General features: G+C 40.4%; 1 protein-coding gene across 10 annotated transcripts in view; it reads right to left on the bottom strand.

Annotated features, from left to right (window-relative positions):
- The window catches only part of FMNL2 (formin like 2), a 308,405-nt gene that overhangs the window by 91,995 nt on the left and 194,649 nt on the right, over positions 1-21,761 (bottom strand). For all 10 annotated transcript variants that reach the window (XM_049712703.1, XM_049712705.1, XM_049712702.1 and 7 more), the window contains exons 3-4: positions 13,248-13,328; positions 8,266-8,342 (exon numbers count right to left, since the gene is read on the bottom strand). In XM_049712703.1, the coding sequence (XP_049568660.1) occupies positions 8,266-8,342; positions 13,248-13,328 (158 nt within the window). The remainder of the gene's footprint in view (positions 1-8,265; positions 8,343-13,247; positions 13,329-21,761) is intronic.

Here is a 21,761-nt window from a genome sequence, read left to right as displayed (position 1 = left end):
CCAAGAAGTAATGAGTAAAAAGCTGTGCTATTCTATCACAGAAGTGATCTTGGGGTACATCTGCCAACAGCAATGCAAAGTGGTTGCCTTCCTCCAGGAATACCAAGCCAACAAGGTCCACCAGCTATGCACACGATGGCTCCTACGGAAACCAGTTTTGACAGCTATTAGAACAACAGTGGGACAATTCTTCCATGTGTCTTTAAGGATGAGTAGTCCCTTGAGGTTTCTGTCTTAAAGGAAGGAAAAAAACCTAGTGGATTCAGAACGCCTATTTTTAAAATTTTGTTTTTAGGGGGATTTTGTGGTGGTTGTTTGTTTTATCCTCCAGCTCATCCTTTCTTCTAGTCCTGTCATCTGCATAATGTAACCTCAGGTCTTCAGGCAGTTCCAGAAGACAGTAAGGTGGAAAAAGTAGATAGCTTGCCTCGTACTTCCCCCAAGTGCCTCAGGCAGGCTGTGACAAAACGTATGCACTTAACATAGCCATGTGTAAGTATATAACATTTAATCTAAAAGAGACCTAGGGAATTCCCTGGCCATCCAGTGGTTAGGACGCCGTGTTCTCACGGCCAAGGGCCCAGGTTCAATCCCTGGTCGGGGAACTAAGAACCCACAAACCGCGTGCCCCCCCCCCCCAAGAAAAAGAGAGAGACCTAAAGTGGAAACACTGGCAAAGAAAACACTACCTTTTGGGTCTCACGAAGTGGCTTTGTTACGAGAGCTGACCAGAACTAAGGGGATGGCTATTAGGAGAGGCTGAAGTTTCATTTCACCACCACCACATACACGCTCTCACAGCATCTACTTCTAGATCCTTATTTTCATTTGATTTATTTTAAATTACTCCCAATATGGCTAGGTCTCAGAAGACATTGGACATTTTTTTTTAATATATATTTATTTATTTGGTTGCACTAGGTCTTAGTTGTGGCAGGTGGGCTCCTTAGTTGTGGCTCCAGGGCTCCTTAGCAGCAGCACGTGGGCTCATTAGTTGTGGCACGCAAGCTCCCCAGTTGCATCACGCATGCAGAATCTAGTTCCCTGTCCAGGGATAGAACCCAGGCCCCCTGCATTGGGAGCGCAGAGTCCCATCCACTGCGCCACCAGGGAAGTCCGACATTGGACATTTTTAAGTGCTGATAATTAAAAGCTTAGAAATGGTAAAAAAAAAAAAAAAATTCCCTTTTAAAACTGGTAGGAGACTGAAGAAAGCTAGAACTCACTATCAAATCAGATGACTAGCTGTGCTCTTGAAATTCAAGCCTCTTAGCCTCTCTGAGGCCTCTCCATTGGTCAGATCTATGGGTTCTGATTGCATAATTTAAACTAGCCCTCCTTGGTGGCTGCACAAAACCACAGGGTCCAGATTTTTCAGAGCAATCTTGGTTTCACATATTCTGTCTCAGTGACCCATAAGAACACTCTAATTTAGGAGTTGAGAAAAACAGCCATTATAGTCCCTTCTGGTTGATTTTCCAGACACTGCCTCTAAAATGTAGAGATGGTCCACGACATCCTAAGGACCTGCTAGCACCTTCATCTCACTTAGTTTAGCCACAAACTGGAGAGAAGGCAAATGACTCATGGATATTAAAAAAAAAAAAGAGGAAGGAAGGAAGAAAGAAATGGTAGGAAATAGCCAAATACAGTCAGAGCTAGATTTCTCTTGACTCAAAATACTAATATGCATATATTTTCATGCAGTGATAAAACCTATTAATTGGCTTTTACTTCAATTTAGCACCCTTATCAGTACCCCTGCCCTGACTTGCTGACTTTGAGTGAAAGCGCTTTAAAAATAAATTTCAGGACTTCCCTGGTGGAGCAGTGGTTAAGAATCCGCCTGCCAATGCAGGGAACACGGGTTCGAGCCCTGGTCCGGGAATATGCCACATGCCACGGAGCAACTAAGCCCGTGCGCCACAACTACTGAGCCTGCGCTCTAGAGCCCGTGCTCTGCAACAAGAGAAGCCATTGCAGTGAGAAGCCCACTCACCGCAACAAAGACCCAACACAGCCAAAAATAAAATAAATAAAACCTTACTTTTAAATTAATTAATTCATTAATTAATTTCAAAGTGAAAGTCAGGAGCCAGCTGCTCCGTTCCTAAAAAGTCGGCGACAGTGTAACACGTCCTGCCTTTGAGAGGTTTAATTTCATTTTTAACCTCTTTTTCTAAGCTGTGAGATCTTCCCTGGGTCTCTGTTCTGGCCCAAACCCCTGCAGGTGGTTTAGGAAAGAATAAGATAGAGATCCATCACAGCTGACTACCTTACCCCCTTTGTCAAGCGGTATCAGGTTAGTAAAGTCATCTCAGCAAAAAGGCTATGGATTACGAGAAAAGAACAGCCTTCTCTTTTCTTCTCCTCTCAATCCCTATCCCTTCTTCACTTATGATATTCTGTATAGGAGAAAACAGAGGCGAGAGTGAACTTCTGTGGAAATCAAATAGGTAGAGATGAAAAAAGGGCAACTTTCCAAGCAGTAGCTTTAATCTAAAGGCATAAAAAAATGGATGCCCCATTCTGCAGATTTATGTACATGATCATGACATATCATAAATGGAGGGTTCCCATAGTAAATTTCCATTTTCACCTCTGCGCATGCTACACACGCTTTAATATAGTGCCAATATGCAAACAGTTTCAAATTGGGTGATTACAAGTTTTGGAAAGTAGAATTATTTCTGACTCTGACAGCATGCATCACTTACTGAGTACCTCACAGATTCGATGTAATTACCATATGTTGTAAATTTGAATTTACGCAAATTCAAAATCAACTGCTTAGGAGCTGGAAGGCACAGTGATAATGAGAAATAGCTCAGGAAAAAAAAAACTTATTCAAGGAAGGGCTCTAAATGCAAGTGCCAAGAGTTACTGTTTTACTGTAGACAGGTCAAAGCTTTGTGTCCAAATTGCTATTGTTTTCTCTCTGCCTCCCAAATCTCAGAACCTCATTGTTCTCATCTAGAAAATAAAGTCTCAAAGGACATTACTGGCTTTAAATTTCTAAGATCAAACAACAAAACAGACCCGAGACACACAAGATGAATGGACAGATGGTGAATTCCCTCTGCCAGTTTCCTTTAGAGAGATACTACAGGCATCCGGTAGGAACTGCAGTTGCTGACAAATCATGAAAAAAAAATCACAAGAAGCGAGAGATAGAAGGTAAACATCACCCAAATTCATCATCAGCTACCAAATCTATTCTGTGAGACAGCATCTCAAACTCGTTCTCAAAATATAGCCCATGGACCACCAGGGGTCCCTGAAACCCTCTCAGGGGTCTGTGAAGTTAAACCTATTTTCATACAAATATTTAGTCGCTTTTGTCACTGTGCTGACACTTGCACTGATGGTACAAAAGAAATGTGAATGAAACTGCTACCACCAAACAAGACACCTTTTTACTGTATTCTTCACCCCAAGCACTCAGAAAGGGAAAAAAAGTCAGCTTCACTTAAACCTGTCCTTAGTGAAGTGCTAAAAATTACTGACTTTATTAAAGCTTGCTCCTTGAATATATGTCTTTTTAATTCTCTGTGTGACAAAATGGAAAGCCCACATATAGCACTTCTGCTGCCTGCCCAAGCACCACGGCCGTCTCGAGGAAAAACACTGGTGCAATTGCTGGAGCTGCAAACTGACCCAGCCATTTTCTACATGGCATGTCCAATGACAGACACATTGTGGTTATTCTCTCTTGGGTATTTGGCAGATATTCTCAAAAGTGAATGAAGTGAGCCTGTCATTTTCAGGAAAACAACTGACAATATTTTTTGTCAATGATAAAATCTGAGCTTACAAACAAAAAAATTAGAATTCTGGAACACTTATATTTACCACCATGAGTCTGACAGCTTCCCAATACCTAAAGTAAATTCTGATGACACTGGTGACTATTAACAAATATGATTTTATATTGTAGAATAAAATGTGTTGATGTTTGAAAGATCAGGATAACTCAGTGAAACAATATATTTCAAATGATTTTTTCATGATGTTAAAAAGTATTCATGGGTAGAAATACCCATTCAAAGTGAAAGACAGCACAATGGATTTTAGTATCAACATAACAGAACACAAAAGCTCACTGATTCGGTTTCAGATTCTATCAATACATTGCAACTAACGTTAAGAAATTACACCTTTAAATTTTGGTGTGATACCAAAAAATAGCCACAATTATCTGAAATGGTTACTTAAAAACTCTTCATTTTTCCAAGTGTGTATCTGTGTAAGGCCAGGTTTTCTTCCTATACATCAACCAAAACACATCATAACAAATTGAATGCAGACAAAGATATGAGAATCCAGCTGCCTTCTATTAGTGAGACAGTAAAAAGATTTGTAAACGTGTAAATCAATGCCACCCTTGTCACTAAATTTTTTTTGCTTTGGAAAATAGTTATTTTTCATGAAATATGTTATTTGTGCTATATTATGTTTATTATTTTATATTTATATATTTACATTAAATATTTATTGTTAAATAAATATTAAATTTTATTAAATAAGCATATCTAAAATTTCTTAGTTTAAATTTCCAATATGGTAACATTAATAGCTAAAACCCACATAAAAACTTACTGGGGCTCAAAATAATTTAAGACAGTAAAGGAGTCCTGAAATCAAAAAATTTAAGAACTGCTGGTTTAGATAACAGGCTTTAGATTTGGACATCTCCAGGTCCAAACCTCAGTGCTTCTCAATTGTGTGGACTTGAGCAAGATATTTAATTGCGGACTCTCAGTTTCCTCATCTGTAAAACGGAGGTTCAGAGGAAAAGGGCAATAATAAAAAGATTTCTTTAAGAAATAATACATTTAACTTACCAAATACAGTGCTTAGTAACAAATACAGTGCTTAAGAAATGACTAAATGATTATGATCTTGAGGACTTCCAAAAAGCACCATCTAAGGATGAATTAATCGTAGGGTAGCTTGAGGCACACATATACGTGTTAAACCCCAGAGAAGACACTCACTGCACATTCCCCAGCATCTTCCTCCTTCTACAGATCTCCTCCTCTCCTTGCCAACTTACACCTCCTGCCTGTCACCTCACGCCCATTCTTCTCATCTCCCCCACCGAGATACAGTGAAGCAAGCACCTTTCAGGACGTCTATGACCTTGCACTCAGGATGAAAAGTAATTTTCCATCATAATAGGCAGTTTTACTCAAATGACCTACCTGCAAGGAGAGTGAGCCTACACCTCAGTTTCATGGACTAACATCCACCAATCTATCCCAACCGCCAGCACCTCTGGAATCTTACCACCCCATATCCAAGACATCCCAACGCCCGTCTCCCAGTAGAGCACAGCCAAGTCAATGTGCTCTAACAGTGCTCAGCTCCCTTCAAGGGTATTTCAAGTCATTGCAAGGGCTTCGATTAGTCATAATCCAATTCTCCTCGACTGTTAATAGTTCCTAAGAGTAAGTGAATGAGATTATTTCTAGTCCAATCCTTATTTCAATTTGGCTCCCCCCCAAAATTAATTATCTTTCTCACGAGACTGTTCCATTTATAGTTTTAGGCTGACCCTTTTGCTTGACAAAGCTGTAGCTTGGAATGTTACTTCAGCAAAGCCCCAGATTTTAACCTTGGAATGCAAGCATATGCCAAAAACAATTTTTTTTAAGAGAAGTAGACTTTAAATATAATTCTTCCTTTTAATTTCTGAAAATCATAAACTCCTAGGTAACAGGGTCCTTTTAGACAGAGAAGGTAACATTCTCTGCATGGATTTCCTTAGGGATATATTACACAACACTGTCCAATAATTATTACATTTAATATTATTTTCAACAAGCATAACAACAAATAACAGCTATCATATATTGAGAGTAATTACTATGTATTAAACCCTATATTAGGTCTTTCATAAGTTATCTCATTTAATCCTTACAACATTCCTATTAGATAAGTATTATTATCCTCATTTTATAGATGAGAAGTTAACTTAGGTCACATGATAAATACAGAGAGTTTATGTAACTTACTTAAGTCAAATAACTGATAAGGGGGCATGGCAAAAATATGAGCCAAGATCGCTCTTTCCCTAAGGAAAATGGGCACCCAATTACCTTTCTAATATAGTGCAATAAAAATCTAAGGATTCCCTATGCAGCACCTTGCACTCCCAGAATTCCTCACTGTACTAATTGATTACTTTCACATTATTTAGTAATTCTTCAGAAGTTTTCCCAATCAAATACGGTCAAGCCAGTTAGTTTCCATCAAGAAAAGTCCCGTTCAGGTTTGGGTTTTCAGGACAAGCAAATCAGGTCAAAATCCTGGTGTGTGTTTTCACTCCGTATAAGGTTATGCCAATAATTGGTTTCAGACAATCAGACAATGCACTTCCATGAACTTTTGTGCTGCTAAAGCCAACGCTTTCCAAGTGTCTCACATAGATAGTAGACAAGGGGAAACTTCAGCTGGTGAAGATGAAAGAAATGCAAGAATCTTTCAACATGCCTAGAGTATCCTAAACAGCAAACCACTCCAACTGCTTGCAGATTTGCACTGGCTTCCACCCAACCAGACCTCTTCTACTCAGCCAACTTTATATTGGAAATGATCATCTTGCCTTGGTATTTGATGGTCAATTTCACATTATTTCAGCAATGCTTAAAGAAATGCTTTCTGACAGTTTGTAGAAATCCTGGCTGCAGCTCATGCCACCATTTTCAGTCAAGAAGAAGTGCCAACAGTACAGGGTTGGACGCTACCAAACGGAATCTAGCTCCTGATCCACAAATATTGGAAAGTATTTGAATTTCCTAAGCTTTGGATGCCCAGCTATATTAAATCACCAACACTTTCACCCTCAATAGGCAAGCCTCGTTGTTTTGATCCCAGAGTCCCGATTATCTTATTTCCTTTCAAGGAAAGAGTTGCCAGATTAGGCTAGATAAGAAAAAGAACATCGCATTTTGAACAAAACGTCTGGCTGGCTCTACAGCTGTAGACTTTGTGGAAGTCTCTAACCTTCTCTGGTCCTTAATTCTTTTAATTTGTAAAACGAGGGTCTAGGCAATCCTAAATTTCTCTTCCACTTCTATTTTCATGACACTCTGATCCACTGTTCTATAGCCCATTTTCTGGGACAAGGGTGATTATCAACCTTAGGTTAGAATCAGTTCATCTTCCAAATATTTCATTCTCAAGGTGCCAAACATGTGAAATTATCCTTAAGGAAATGAATATTCTCACCCAGGCTATGGAGCTATAAATTAACCTTGCATTTCTATGACTTAAAAAAGCTTATTCTGAAATAACTGCAGAAAATAACCATTTGAATGGCTTATACCAAACATACTCAGAAGTAGAAGTAAACTGCTACTTAGGTAATTATTTTACAAAGACGCTGAAAAACAAAAATGTACTATATATGTAAAACTTCATTTCCAATAGACCTATCACAGGGGAAAATTCTAAAAGATCTAAAGTCTACAGTCTTTCCCTTGCAAATCTCAAAGAATCAAAATCCAGAGGGGTTAAATGATTGCCAGATGTTAAACAGGTACTTTAGGAAGAATTGAAGCTATATAATAAAATACTGACATCATTCTGCCTTAGAGAGAAACCATCTTATTTGAAGGTACTGTACAATTCTGATTATCTCAGGAGGGAGGGAGTGTGTAATGAAGTTGTACTTGGCTTGAGGCAAAGCAACCATGCTGTTGTATGAAAAGCTCTTCGAAATGCTTAGTGCAGAGATTCCCCAAACTTTACTTTCCAGTGTGGATTTAAATTTCATGGTCCTGAAATTTGGGGATGTAGGAAGAAGAGACTCAGAATGAAGTATCTAAATGCAAGGGGGTATGTCAAGTGACACCACTCCAGCTTCTGTCCCCTTCTGGCCAGGGAATTGAGAAAAGAATGAAGCAGCTTCAAGTAACCAGGTCAAAGACCTCCAGGGAAGGCTTCAAGACCTTCCAGGATCTCAGTCTACATGACTTGGGGGTTCCTGACTTCCCAGGGAATCACTATACACACACCATCACTGCATGCAAGCAGAGAGCTTTACAATTAGTATGAACATCCCAAATCAAGGACTGTCTGTCCTGCTTCTGATTCTTGCACAGCGAGCAATTCGAGAACTAAAACAAAGGTTCCACCCATCTAAACCTCAGTCTCAACTTATAACGAACAGTAAGGAAGCTTAGTTCTTTGGATATGATTCAGTCACTTTGTAAAGTGTCCAAAAGCTTTAGAGCTAAAATGTTCAGTGGGCACACTTACCCAATATGGTTGGTTCTTAAAGAAATTTCCAGTTCTCTTAGCACTTGGGTGGACTCTTGAACACGCCGTCTGAATTTCTATAATTCAAGAACACATACTCTCACAAAACATATTTTAGCAAGTGCTATAACTGCAGCTTACTTGTAATAAGTTTAACAGAATATGAAAATATCTCTGCTTCTAAAGTGGGCTTCTCACACATTTCTTTTTGCAAAGCACACAAATTTTTCTCATCGTAACAGTCAGCTTAAGTGAAAGGACTGGGGAAAATGACTTATTTCATATACTAAGTGTCTCTGAGTAAGTAGCTTATTTTTTTCCCTACCCCACAATACAACAATACTCACTGACATACCTATGCTGGGGTCCCTAAAATCACCCGTTTCAATGATACGCTAGGGCTCACAGGACTCAGCATACAGTTGTTCTTGCCGCTAGGATTTATTACATCAAAAAGATGCAAGGTGTAATCAGCTAAGGGAAAAGGTGCGTGGGGTGAAGTCCAGAGGACACCAGATACAAGCTTCCAAGAGGATTCACCCATAGGAGTCATAAATGACAATATTCGTGAAATGCTGTCAACCAGGGAAGCTCATTAGACACTTAGTGGCTGGGGTTTTTACTGGCTCATCACTTGAGCACTCTCTGCCTAGCACATACCAAAAGTGCAGCCTCCCAAAAGGAAAACCGGCATTCCGCATAAACCATGTAGTTGGCATCAACAGTTTGGGCACAGTGAGTCATTATTAACAGGGAATTCTGGGAACTCTCCCGAAATCCAGGTCCCCAGTTGCCAACCAAGAGCCAAACTTGCAAGCAGGCCTAAGGTGGCAGTCTCATACCTACTATGCTTGTTCTCTTCTGCATGACCTCACATGGAAGGTCCCTCCTCTAGACACCTCCCTTCTACTTGAGGAATGTCCTTCCTCATTCCCCTGCCTATCAAAATGCCACGTGTCCTTCCAGAACTCCCTCAGGTCTCCCTTGCCCCAATGAATCCTCCTCTGATAGTAAATGTACTCATTTCTCTATCCTCTCGACTCCAAATAATCTCCAAGGGATCACTGGGTTGCACTGCACGTGAGTTCTTTGGAACACAATTTCCTACAAAAATATTTCTTTACAGTCACTCAAGTCTTAGGCCAGTCTGGAAGAAGGCCATTTGATGCGCAATGCCTTCTGAGAGGCGTCCTATGCTCTCTGTGCTAGAGACCCAAACCACCTTCAGGTTACACTGTTTTCAGGAAAAGCCTTTGAGAATCCTGGCTCAGGATATTAGGGATCCTTCTCCTCTGCTCCCATGACTGCAGAAGGAACAGGGTCATCCAGCTCCAAAGACAAAGGCATCCAAGGACAGGAAGGACAGGAGGAAGGTTAGAAAGGAGGATTCCGGGATGTGGGGAAAGGAGAGCCCTGCCACAGGCAGGCCCGGGTGCCCCAGGGAAGACTGGACCCCTGCTCAACACTGACGGGTTCCTGCTACCCTCTTCCCTTCTGAAGACCCTTTACTTCTCCACCAGCTGCTTCTCACCAGAGCAAAAAGTCTCAGTTTCCCCGACCGCCACTCCTGAAGCACCCAAAGACCTTCTCAGGTGTGTAGCATCCACAATATGTGAAATAAAAGCATCCCTGATGCCATGAAAAAAGAGAGCCACCCCCTCTTTTGTCAAGAAAGGCTTAAGAAACAACAAAGAGTCATCCATAGGTTGGAGGGACATCCAAGCCCAGTGCTTCCTAGAGAGCCTTCCGGCAATGAGGACTGCCAATGAGGTAGGGTCTATGGCCGCACAGCTGAGGAAACCATTTCCAGGTGTGCTGGATGCTCCAGAGGGGCCAGTCCCATGTCAGAGTCACAAGTCTTGGGCTGTCTGCACATGTGGCCTTTAGGAAACGACTCAGCATTCCTAGCTATGCATTATGCATAGTTCTGATTCGTTCCCTGCCGCCTGTGCTGGTTCCCTAACTGAGCCTTATGCTTCCTCAGGGCAAGGTCATCCCTCACATACACTGTGAGCTACAAGGGCACCCAGTGTAGCACGGAGGACCTAACAGTGTGAAAGAGGATCTGCAGAAGGACTAAGAGGCATGTATCAAAACAAAATAACTCAAAATACTGAGATAAGAGAGGCGACAACAATAGCAGATAAGTTATTAGGCATTTGCTACGAGGCACTACACTTTTGCAACCGCAGGAAAACTGAGGTAGAACTAAACTGACTTCGCCCTGTATTCTATTCTCTTGGCAACCGTTTGAATTTCAGCTGGTGGACTTTGGACCGCAGAGAAATCTTGGCATCCACTTCCCTAACACATAAACAAGGGCTGCCAACACTCTGCACTTGTACAATGCACCCAGAATGCTTTAAAACACTTCAAAGGGAAATCGTGCGACTGTGGGAACCAGCGAACAAGAGCCGGGTACCACTTCTTAGCAGCGTTCACCCTTCCCCCAGCCCTCTCTGTACACGGCAGGCCCAGGGAGGAGCCCACGGAGACAGCTGAGCCCTGGAGACCTGTATAATAGGGTTTCTTTCACAACTGCAGGGCCCACAGAGGACCAGACTCCTTTCTTCATGGCCTGTCGCCTCTCCCTATGCCAGACATGAGCACATCCCCCCAAAGCACAGACTGAGAGCCTCTTGGTATTAAATAAGGAGACTGGTTTGGAGAGATATCTAATTTAGGCTCTTCCTTCCCTGCCCTACAGGGTTTCACTTAAAACTACTTAGAAGAAAATCGAAATAGAAGATGCTTCAGAAATTTTTTAGAAGACAGCAAATTAAGTATCTTCAATTCAATGTGAACAAAAGATTAATGAATGAAGTGCTTGAGGACTCCAGATGCAGTTAAGGGTAAACTGCTCAGCTTAGACTGTCTGGCTAAAATGGAAAGGCTGATTGGAAATCTCTTTCTCCCTGACTCTAATTCAGCTGAGAATCGTAAACTCATTTTAACTGCAAGCCATGCCTTACTCCAAGCAAAATCTCCTTTTTTCCAGGCTTTAAGCAGGACAGTTATGGTGAGTGGAACAGATCATTTCCTACTGCCAGCTCCTGACAGAACTCTTACTAAAGCAGGGATGGTTGATCCAACATCCATTTTATTTTTTTCTGAAAGCTGAATGACTGATCTTGAAATGTGAGGCTCAGGCCAAACACGGCCATTCAGGTGAATACACTCGGGTAGGGCAGAGATTTCAGGAACGAAGGTCAGCCCAGACAGACATCCTCTGTCTTGGGCCTCTTTATGAAGTTATTTGCGAGGAAGCAAAACACTTTCTGAGCAGCTGATTTGTTGTTGTTTTTCATCTTACATTCCCAGGAATAATTGTTCCGAGGAAGAACTGGGACTTGGCCAGGAAGAATCCACCTCTTCTCTCCAACCATCTTCGTCCCCATGGGGCTTGAGGCTGGAGTCTAAGAAGCGCTCTCTAGGAGTTTACGTATTTTCCTTTTTTAAAGAATTTGACAAATGTTGAGATAACTGTCAGGGGCTGGGACACTGAGTATACTCTCAGTCTTGTGTACGAATACGGCATTTCTGCCAGACTCAGCTCGGGACAAGTGTGCCTAATCCTGGGTCTGGGCTGTCCAGCCAGAAGGTTTACGAGTTGGGGGATTTCTGAAAATATTCCTCATACAGAATCTTGCTGCCCCTGTGCAAAAGAAATAGTCTTTTTTTTTTCTTTCTGGGTTGTGTTTTATGGATATGGGTATGCCTTCCTTTAACCCTCTCTAATGTGATGAAATTGAAAGGTGCTGTATCCTTGGGGAGGGGGACAAGAAAGAAACTAAGAATTAAGCAGCTGTCTCACTTAGCAGGCCTGACAGAAGCTCTTTTAAAAAAAGAAATGTGTGTGCCGTAGTTATGAGGAGGGTATTAGGATACTTTGATAGGTACATTCTTAGAAGAGGAGGCTATGTCACATATGGCGCCTAGGCGACAGCAAAGGTCCACAACCCATTTGCATCATCACTCCTAGACTTTATTTCCGCTTGTCTGCATAGTAACTACAGGACAAAGGGCCAGGAAACATCCAAAAGGAAATAATAGTTGTTCTCCTTTACTTGATTTCTTTCAGCGGGGGGTGGGCACAGTGTTTAGAATGTAAGCAGAAGATGCAGAAAAAGGAGCTTAAAAAATATATCTCAGAGCCAAGAGCCCTGGAAATAGGAGCTAACTAGGAAAACTGTGCCTTTCTGCTCTCATGAGTCACACACTGAAACAACAGAGGGAATTCAGCTCAAGATATTTCCAGGGCAGCCTTGAAAGCAGGAGCTGTGGAAGGTCAACCGAAAAACAAGTGCTGTCTGGTGACTAGCCCTTTATCCATCCTGAGCAAGGGCGGCTCTGCCCTGAGACATCCCAGGACTGATCCAGGCCCCAGGGCTGTGCCAGGCTACATGCTTTACCACAAGGCATCAGTTTAAACCAATTGTGTGGCTGCACAAAGCAGGGCTTGTTTGTAAAAGGAGAGAGTCCGCTGAGAATGGAATCAGCTATTCTCTCCTTACCTTCTTGGGGCCAGGGGCACGGCTGGGGCGGGGGAAGCCGCTAAAAGCATCAACACAGGATGTGAGTGCACAGCTGGGATGACAAAGCCCCAGTGATTTTTCAAGGTCTCTGGAAATGCACCAAGGCATGAAAGACAAGTATTCCCTTTGCTAGGCCTGTTTTTCTGGGGGCCTGAACACCTCTGGACTGAACCTACCGCCCTGTGTAACTGCAAATGGCAGCAACTCAATAACCATCAGAGGTACATGACTCCCAACTCAGGAAAGTACTTTTAAACACATTCTCAAGCCAGGATGGCCTTTTTCTTTGTCTTTTCATGTTGTCCAGCTCCAACAACTCCAAGGTTGTTTTCCCAGAGGCTCTGGCAGAGGCTATAATGGAGAGGAAGGAAGGTCTCCTCCAGGGCAGGAGGATTCTGCCTGCTAATGAGGAAGCAACAACACAAAATGGAAACAAATCCATCTTACCTTCCGGGTTACAGCTGGATCCAGATAGCCTTTGAGCTTTTGAATATAAGTATGGGGAGGGTTCTTCACCTGGAATCGTTCCTGCAGGAAGCATGAAAGTAAAGTAAAAGCATGAAAGCTCTGAAGGCATGACGGTCAGCCATATTCACACAGATTTATACTGCTGACCCAAAGCCAAAATGCACCTGCCGCATGACCATAGCCCTGCAAAGAGTCACTGGTTTTGAATCTTTACAGTAGATGTTCTTATCCCCTCCCTCTTTGCCTACGAGGAAACTGAAACTCAGAGCAGATCAGTTCTTTCCTAAGATGACGCAGCAAGTCAGGGGTACAAGTAGATTCAAACCCATGTTTGCCCAACTCTAGAGTCTGACCTGCTTTCTCGGTGGGGCTCTGCAGCTCTCTTTCTCAGAATAATGTTCTGCCCAACCTGTGTTCAGGGACCTCTTTTAGCAGGTCTTCCATCTATTGCATATTCTTTGAATATCTTCAGTGTTGGCAAATCTTTTTCTTTTGAATATTTATTTTATCTTTGAAAACACCAAAAATTTGTCTCAAACTAGATAAAACTAATTTGTTTCAAAAATGAGTCTATTGCTCAGAGACTGCGGTGAGTGTGTATTTGTGTGCATGTGTGTGACCATTAAAGTGTTCCTAAGGCAGTTTCCAAATCAGAAGACTTCAAAGTATTGTGAACAAAGGCACAATCATTGAAATAAGCATATTTATATATATATATATATATATAAACACATATATGCCAAGGTGATATTTGACTGTGGATCTGGGGTGGGGCCCATGAATCTGCATTTCTAACAAGTTTCATGCTGACAATGTGGATGGAGGGACCACACTTTGAGAAACTCATGCCCACGTGTATCAGGTTTTACAGACCATAATGTCCAAAGCAGAATAAGCATGAGTAAGCTGGGCAAAATCCAAAGGCCCACACTATAGAATGGTAAGTACTATATTATAGTCATATAATGATATATGACATTCTGATAAAAAAGAACACACTGTATTGCATGGTTCTATGTGGATGGATTGTTGAGACAAAAAAGAACAAATGATTTCTTTCACAAAAGAGGCAAAATTAAATACTAACTGTTAGGGACACATATATAGGTGGTTTATTCACACACACACACACACACACACACACACACAGACAGACAAGAGGTGGGGGAAATTTGCGTTAAAATGATAGTCAAGGACCAAGGAGGGGGAAGGGAAATACAGATTGATCCTGGCTGGCAGTGTTCTTTTCTGACCCTAGAAGTAGTTACACAGATGTTGCTTTTACCTTACTTATTATGCTATTCTTAAGTTTCACAACCTTTCCTGTATATACACTATATTTAATACACCTAAAAAGTTTACATAAAGCAGCTCCAAAAGGAAAAAAAGATTTGTCATGAAATCAAGACAATTCTTATCAGGTACTTTTCTGCATACAACTCAAAAGATATTTTCCTAGTAATTCTTTTTAACCTGATTATTGCTTATGCCAAAATGGAATTTTTTAGTATTTCACAACACTGACAATTGGCCAGTATGTTAAGTGTTTGTTTATCCCATATAAATTTGTATTTCTCCAATACAAGGAACCACAACATTCTTCCCAGTCCACTCAAGCCTTGCTCACTTACAGATTTAGAAATGCTTAAGATCATCTTACTATTATCAAAAGATCTTGTTAGTGAAAAATATATATTTTATTATTGTTTAATACTACTCTAAAATAAAAGAAATTGGCTTAGAGTGAGACACCTATCAATACTTCCCCTTTATTTAAAAATGATCATGGTAAATTTCATAGTATACAAACTATCTCTCAACAGAGCTGTTTTAAAAAAAGATCAGCTTATTATTTCTAATTATTCCCCCCAATTTTCTATCCCACAAGTAATTTCTAATTAATGATTCACGCATATTCGACATCTCTGGCGCCATCACTGTGTCTATGTACCAAGTCCTAATTTTTTTAAACAAACACTATCATTTTACTAAGGGATCAGATAGGATCCAATGGCCACAGGGTTTTAGCAATAGCCCAGCTGAGGGCTAAAATAATCACAAAAAGTTCCCAGAAAACTGAACTGACAAGCTATCTAGAAACCAGTTACTATTTCCAACCTTGTGTATGAAAACAGCTGATGCCAGAGATATATTGGCATATAAATAAAATGCTTTTTAATAATACAATCCAATTACCCCAACTTTTATATATATATATATATATATACTTTTTAAAATTTTTATTTATTTATTTTTTTTGCCATATGCGGGCCTCTCACTGTTGTGGCCTCTCCCGTTGCGGAGCACAGGCTCTGGACGCGCATGTCCAGCGGCCATGGCTCACAGGCCCAGCCGCTCCGCGGCATGTGGGATCTTCCCGGACCAGGGCACGAACCCGTGCCCCCTGCATCGGCAGGCGGACTCTCAACCACTGCGCCACCAGGGAAGCCCCAATTACCCCGATTTTTAAAAATCCCATGACAGAGACAACTCACCCTGTGCTCCATTCTACTATAGCAAATACTACCTACCTCTAAATATAAAGTTCCTAACATATGAAACTCAATGAATTTTAACTGTGGCTAATGCAGCATTTGCTTGAGGACCTAAAATTTGAAATCTGTGGACAGTTACTGAGAGATTTCTAATGTTTGTTCTTGCAGGCAATGTCTTCACACCATAAAAGCCGTATTTATTCCTTTAAAAATAACAAAATTTAAGGAATTCCCTGGCAGTCCAGTGGTTAGGACTCCACGCTTCCACTGCTGAGGGACTGGGTTCGATCCCTGGTCAGGAAACTAAGATCCCACAGGGCACATGGTACAGCAAAAAATAAATACATAAATAAATAAAACAAAATCTGGCTGACTAGCATATATAACATATTGACATTCACTCAATTAGTAAAATCTCCCCCCCCCTTTTTTTTTTGCGGTACACAGGCCTCTCACTGTTGTGGCCTCTCCCATTATGGAGCACGGGCTCCGGACGTGCAGGCTCAGCGGCCATGGCTCACGGGCCCAGCCGCTCCGCGGCATGTGGGATCTTTCCGGACCGCGGCACGAACCCGTGTCCCCTGCATCGGCAAGCAGACTCTCAACCACTGCGCCACCAGGTAAGCCCTAAAATCCCATTTTTGACAGTCATAAATATAGCTTTCTCTGTTTCTTACTTAAGATTGTCTTCACCCAGAGGGGCTTTCTCAAACAGACACATTTGCTGGTCCTGCTGACTTGATTAATTTCCTTATAATTAATCCCTTGAAATTATGAACAAGGTCTAAATTTAATAAACTCACACTTTTTCAAATGTGCTTAGCATTTGCTGTTGTGTTTTAGGCATTTTTTCTTCATGTGTTTGAGTAACTTACTAACATATTTCCAAGAAACAGAAAATGAAGAAAACTGATGCTTTAAAACACATCATACATCGTAGCTACTTCTCCAAAAACTGCACCTACCTCCAGGGATTCAAGTGAAACTCTTATGTAGGAAAAATACAAAGCCCCAACGATTTTCCTAAAACTTGGGGGCTGCTTGTCTAATCTCAAAAGGAGCTATTGTTTGAGTTATGAATCCAGCACCTGGCACACCAAACCTTTTCAGTCTGTCTGTCTTCAACATGGCCATTCGGACAACAGAAACATTTGGGGGAATACACTGGAGAATTCCAGCACCTTGCCAAAACACATTTATTTTGAAGAACTCTGGATGGATTATTGGTATTTTACTTATTTAAATTAATAATTTTTTCCTCTAAGTATTAGAATTTTAGATTTTTCACTGAAACCCAAAATTGCCCTGGCTGGCAGATTTCCATCATCCTCACTTCTGGGACCGCTTCATACCCCACGTGCTATTTTCAATAACTAGTTACCTCCTTGTCCAACATCACTTGTAAGCGTAGCTTAATTAGATTAAGCCCCTAACTTGAGTTAGGTTATACAGAAATATTGTTCTTAGGGATAAATCATGCTGATTTGTCAATAGGGATGCATAAGCCATCTGAAAGAGCTTTAAAAATACAAATTTCTTTCAAAATATCTAATCACACAACATCACCACCACTCTGACCTCTTGCCATTTATATCTTTGTGTGACCAAACTTTCTTCATGAAATGTTTCTGGATGAGAAATAAAAATGGCTCTGAGGGTTTCAATTGTTCTCCAAAAACATTCAAAGAACCAAGCCCAAAGCCATTTCTTAACATTCAGAACACTATGCTGACAAACTGCACGGAAAGAAGAGTGGGAGGAAAGAGAGGGGAGAACAGACCTTAAAATCTTCATGAAGCATCTGTGTCATTTGCAAACAGTTTAATAAATTAGAGTGTTAGGAATTCAATTTGTCTGGTAACGAACAGAAAACTTCTCATTGCTAAAAGCGACTTAATTTATACAAGCCCAGGAGCACAATTACCCTTTCATCTGGGGCAGCACTTCTTGTCTCTCAAAGATTATTAACTTATCTTTCACTAACACTTTACAGTTTAGCATATTCTTTAGGCCTCTTAACTTACTCAAGCTTCCCTATCTGCCAAGTAGATGTTAAACTCCATTTTATAGATGAGGAAACTGAGGCTCAGAGTGTAAATGACTTGCCTTAAATCTCACACACACACACACACACATTACACACCAACACACCCCCACCCCGATCAAGGATTAAAGCTGAAGTTCTCTGACTCTCTAATCCTTGTTCTTCTCATTACACTATAATAAGTGTACTCATCTTGCTTTAGATAGAGTTTTTATTTTTTTAAACATCTTTATTGGAGTATAGTTGCTTTAAATGGTGTGTTAGTTTCTGCTGTATAACAAAGTGAATCAGCTATACATATACGTATACCCCCATATCTCCTCCCTCTTGCACCTCCCTCCCACCCTCCCTATCCCACACTCTAGGTGGTCACAAAACACTGAGCTGATCTCCCTGTGCTATGCGGCTGCTTCCCACTAGCTAGCTATTTTACATTTAGTAGTGTATATATGTCAATGCTGCTCTCTCACTTCATCCTAGCTTACCCTTCCCCCTCCCCGTGTCCTCAAGTCCATTCTCTATGTCTGCATCTTTATTCCTGTCCTGCCCCTATATTCATCAGTACCATTTTTTTCTTAGATTCCATATATATGTGTTAGCATAAGGTATTTGTTTTTCTCTTTCTGACTTACTTCACTCTGTGTGACAGGCTCTAGGTCTATCCACCTCACTACAGATAAGTCAATTTCCTTTCTTTTTATGTCTGAGTAATAGTCCACTGTATATGTGTGCCACATCTTTTTTATCCATTCATCTCTCAATGGATACTTAAGTTGCTTCCATGTCCTGGCTATTGTAAATAGAGCTGCAATGAACACTGTGGTACATGACTCTTTTTGAATTATGGTTTTCTCAGGGTATATGCCCAGTAGTGGGATTGCTGGGTCATATGGTAGTTCTCTTTTTAGTTTTTTAAGGAACCTCCATAATGTTCTCCACAGTGGCTGTATCAATTTACATTCCCACCAACAGTGCAAGAGGGTTCCCTTTTCTCCACACCCTCTCCAGCATTTATTGCTTGTAGATTTTTTGATGATGGCCATTGTGACCGGTGTGAGGTGATGCCTCATTGTGGTTTTGATTTGCATTTCCCTAATGATTAGTGATGCTGAGCATCCTTTCATGTGTTTGTTGGCGAACTGCATGTCTTCTCTGGAGAAATGTCTATTTAGGACTTCTGCCCATTTTTGAATTGGGTTGTTTGTTTTTTTGATATTGAGCTGCATGAGCTGCTTGTAAATTTTGGAGATTACTCCTATGTCAGTTGCCTCATTTGCAAATATTTTCTCCTATTCTGAGGGTTGTCTTTTCGTCTTGTTTATAGTTTCCTTTGCTGTGCAAAAGCTTTGAAGTTTCATTAGGTCCCGTTTGTTTATTTTTGTTTTTATTTCCATTTCTCTAGAAGGTGGGTCAAAACGGATCTTGCTGTGGTACATGGCATAGAGGGTTCTGCCAATGTTTGCCTCTAAGAGTTTTATAGTGTCTGGCCTTATATTTAGGTCTTTAATCCATTTTGAGTTTATTTTTGTGTATGGTGTTAGGAACTGTTTTAATTTCATTCTTTTACATGTAGCTGTCCAGTTTTCCCAGCACCACTTATTGAAGAGGCTGTCTTTTCTCCACTGTATACTCTTGCCTCCTTTATCAAAGATAAGGTGACCAGATGTGCATGGGTTTATGTCTGGGCTTTCTATCCTGTTCCATTGACCTATATTTCTGTTTCTGTGCCAGTACCATACTGTCTTGATTACTGTAGCTTTGTAGTATAGTCTGAAGTCAGGGAGCCTGATTCCTCCAGCTCCATTTTCCTTTCTCAAGATTGTTTTCACTATTCGGGGTCTTTTGTGTTTCCATACAAATTGTGAAATTTTTTGTTCTAGTTCTGTGAAAAATGCCATTGGTAGTTTGATAGGGATTGCACTGAATCTGTAGATTGCTTTGGGTAGTAGAGTCATTTTCACAATGTTGATTCTTCCAATCCAAGAACATGGTATATCTCTCCATCTGTTTCTTTCGTCTTTAATTTCTTTCATTAGTGTCTTATAGTTTTCTGCATACAGGTCTTTTGTCTCCTTAGGTAGGTTTATTCCTAGGTATTTTATTCTTTTGGTTGCAGTGGTAAACAGGAGTATTTCCTAATTTCTCTTTCAGATTTTGTCATTAGTGTATAGAAATGCAAGAGATTTCTGTGTGTTAATTTTGTATCCTGCTACTTCACCAAGTTCATGATTAGCTCTAGTAGTTTTCTGGTAGCATCTTTAGGATTCTCTATGTATATAGTACCATGTCATCTGCAAACTGTGACAGTTTTACTTCTTCTTTTCCAATATGGATTCCTTTTATTTCTTTTTCTTCTCTGACTGCTGTGGCTCCAACCTCCAAAACTATGTTGAACAGTGGTGAGAGGGGGCAACATTGTCTTGCTCCTGATCTTAGAGGAAATGGTTTCAAGTTTTTCACCATTGAGAACAATGTTGGCTGTGGGTTTGTCATATATGACCTTTATTATGTTGAGGTAGGTTCCCTCTAGGCCTACTTTCTGGCGAGTTTTTATCATAAATGGGTGTTGAATTTTGTCAAAAGCTTTTTCTGCATCTATTGAGATGATCATATGGTTTTTATCCTTCAGTGTGTTAATATGGTATATCACATTGATTGATTTGCATATATTGAAGAATCCTTGCATTCCTTGGATAAACCCGACTTGATCATGGTGTATGAGACTTTTAATATGTTGTTGGATCCTGTTTGCTACTATTTTGTTAAGGATTTTTGCATCGATGTTCATCAGTGATACTGGCCTGTAGTTTTCTTTTTGGGGGACATCTTTGTCTGGTTATGGTATCAGGGTGATGGTGGCCTCATAGAATGAGTTTGGGAGTGTTCTTCCCTCTGCTATATTTTGGAAGAGTTTGAGAGGGATAGGTGTTAGCTCTTCTCTAAATGTTTGATAGAATTCGCCTGTGAAGCCATCTGGTCCTGGGCTTTTGTTTGTTGGAAGATTTTTAATCACCGTTTCAATTTCAGTGCTTGTGATTGGTCTGTTTATATTTTCTATTTCTTCCTGGTTCAGTCTCGGAAGGTTGTGCTTTTCTAAGAATTTGTCCATTTCTTCCAGGTTGTCCATTTTATTGGCATATAGTTGCTTGTAGTAATCCCTCATGATCCTTTGTATTTCTTCAGGGTCAGTTGTTACTTCTTTTTCATTTCTAATTCTGTTGATGTGAGTCTTCTCCCTTTTTTTCTTGATGAGTTTGCTGAAGGTTTATCAGTTTTGTTTACCTTCTCAAAGAACCAGCTTTTAGTTTTATTGATCTTTGCTATCGTTTCCTTCATTTCTTTTTCATTTATTTCTGATCTGATCTTTATGATTTCTTTCCTTCTGCTAACTTTGGGGTTTTTTTTTTGTTCTTTCTCTAATTGCTTTAGGTGCAAGGTTAAGTTTTTTGAGATTTTTCTTGTTTCTTGAGATAGAATTGTATTGCTATAAACTTCCCTGTTAGAACTGCTTTTGCTGCATCCCATAGGTTTTCGGTCGTCGTGTTTTCATTGTCATTTGTTTCTAGGTATTTTTTTATTTCCTCTTTGATTTCTTCAGTGATCTCTTGATTATTTCGTAGCATATTGTTTAGCCTCCATGTGTTTGTATTTTTTACAGATTTTTTCCTGTAATTGATATCTAGCCTCATAGCGTTGTGGTTGGAAAGGATACTTGATATGGTTTCAATTTTCTTAAATTTACCAAGTCTTGATTTGTGACCCAAGATATGATCTATCCTGGACAATGTTCCATGAGCACTTAAGAAAATGCATTCTGTTGTTTTGGGATGGAATGTCCTATAAATATCAATTAAGTCCGTCTTGTTTAATGTGTCATTTAAAGCTTGTGTTTCCTTATTTATTTTCATTTTGGATGATCTGTCCATTGGTGAAAGTGGGGTGTTAAAGTCCCTA

Source organism: Orcinus orca, chromosome 7, assembly GCF_937001465.1.
Source record: "Orcinus orca chromosome 7, mOrcOrc1.1, whole genome shotgun sequence".
In the NCBI taxonomy this organism is placed as follows: domain Eukaryota; kingdom Metazoa; phylum Chordata; class Mammalia; order Artiodactyla; family Delphinidae; genus Orcinus; species Orcinus orca.
This window is presented reverse-complemented; position numbering and strand designations above follow the sequence as displayed.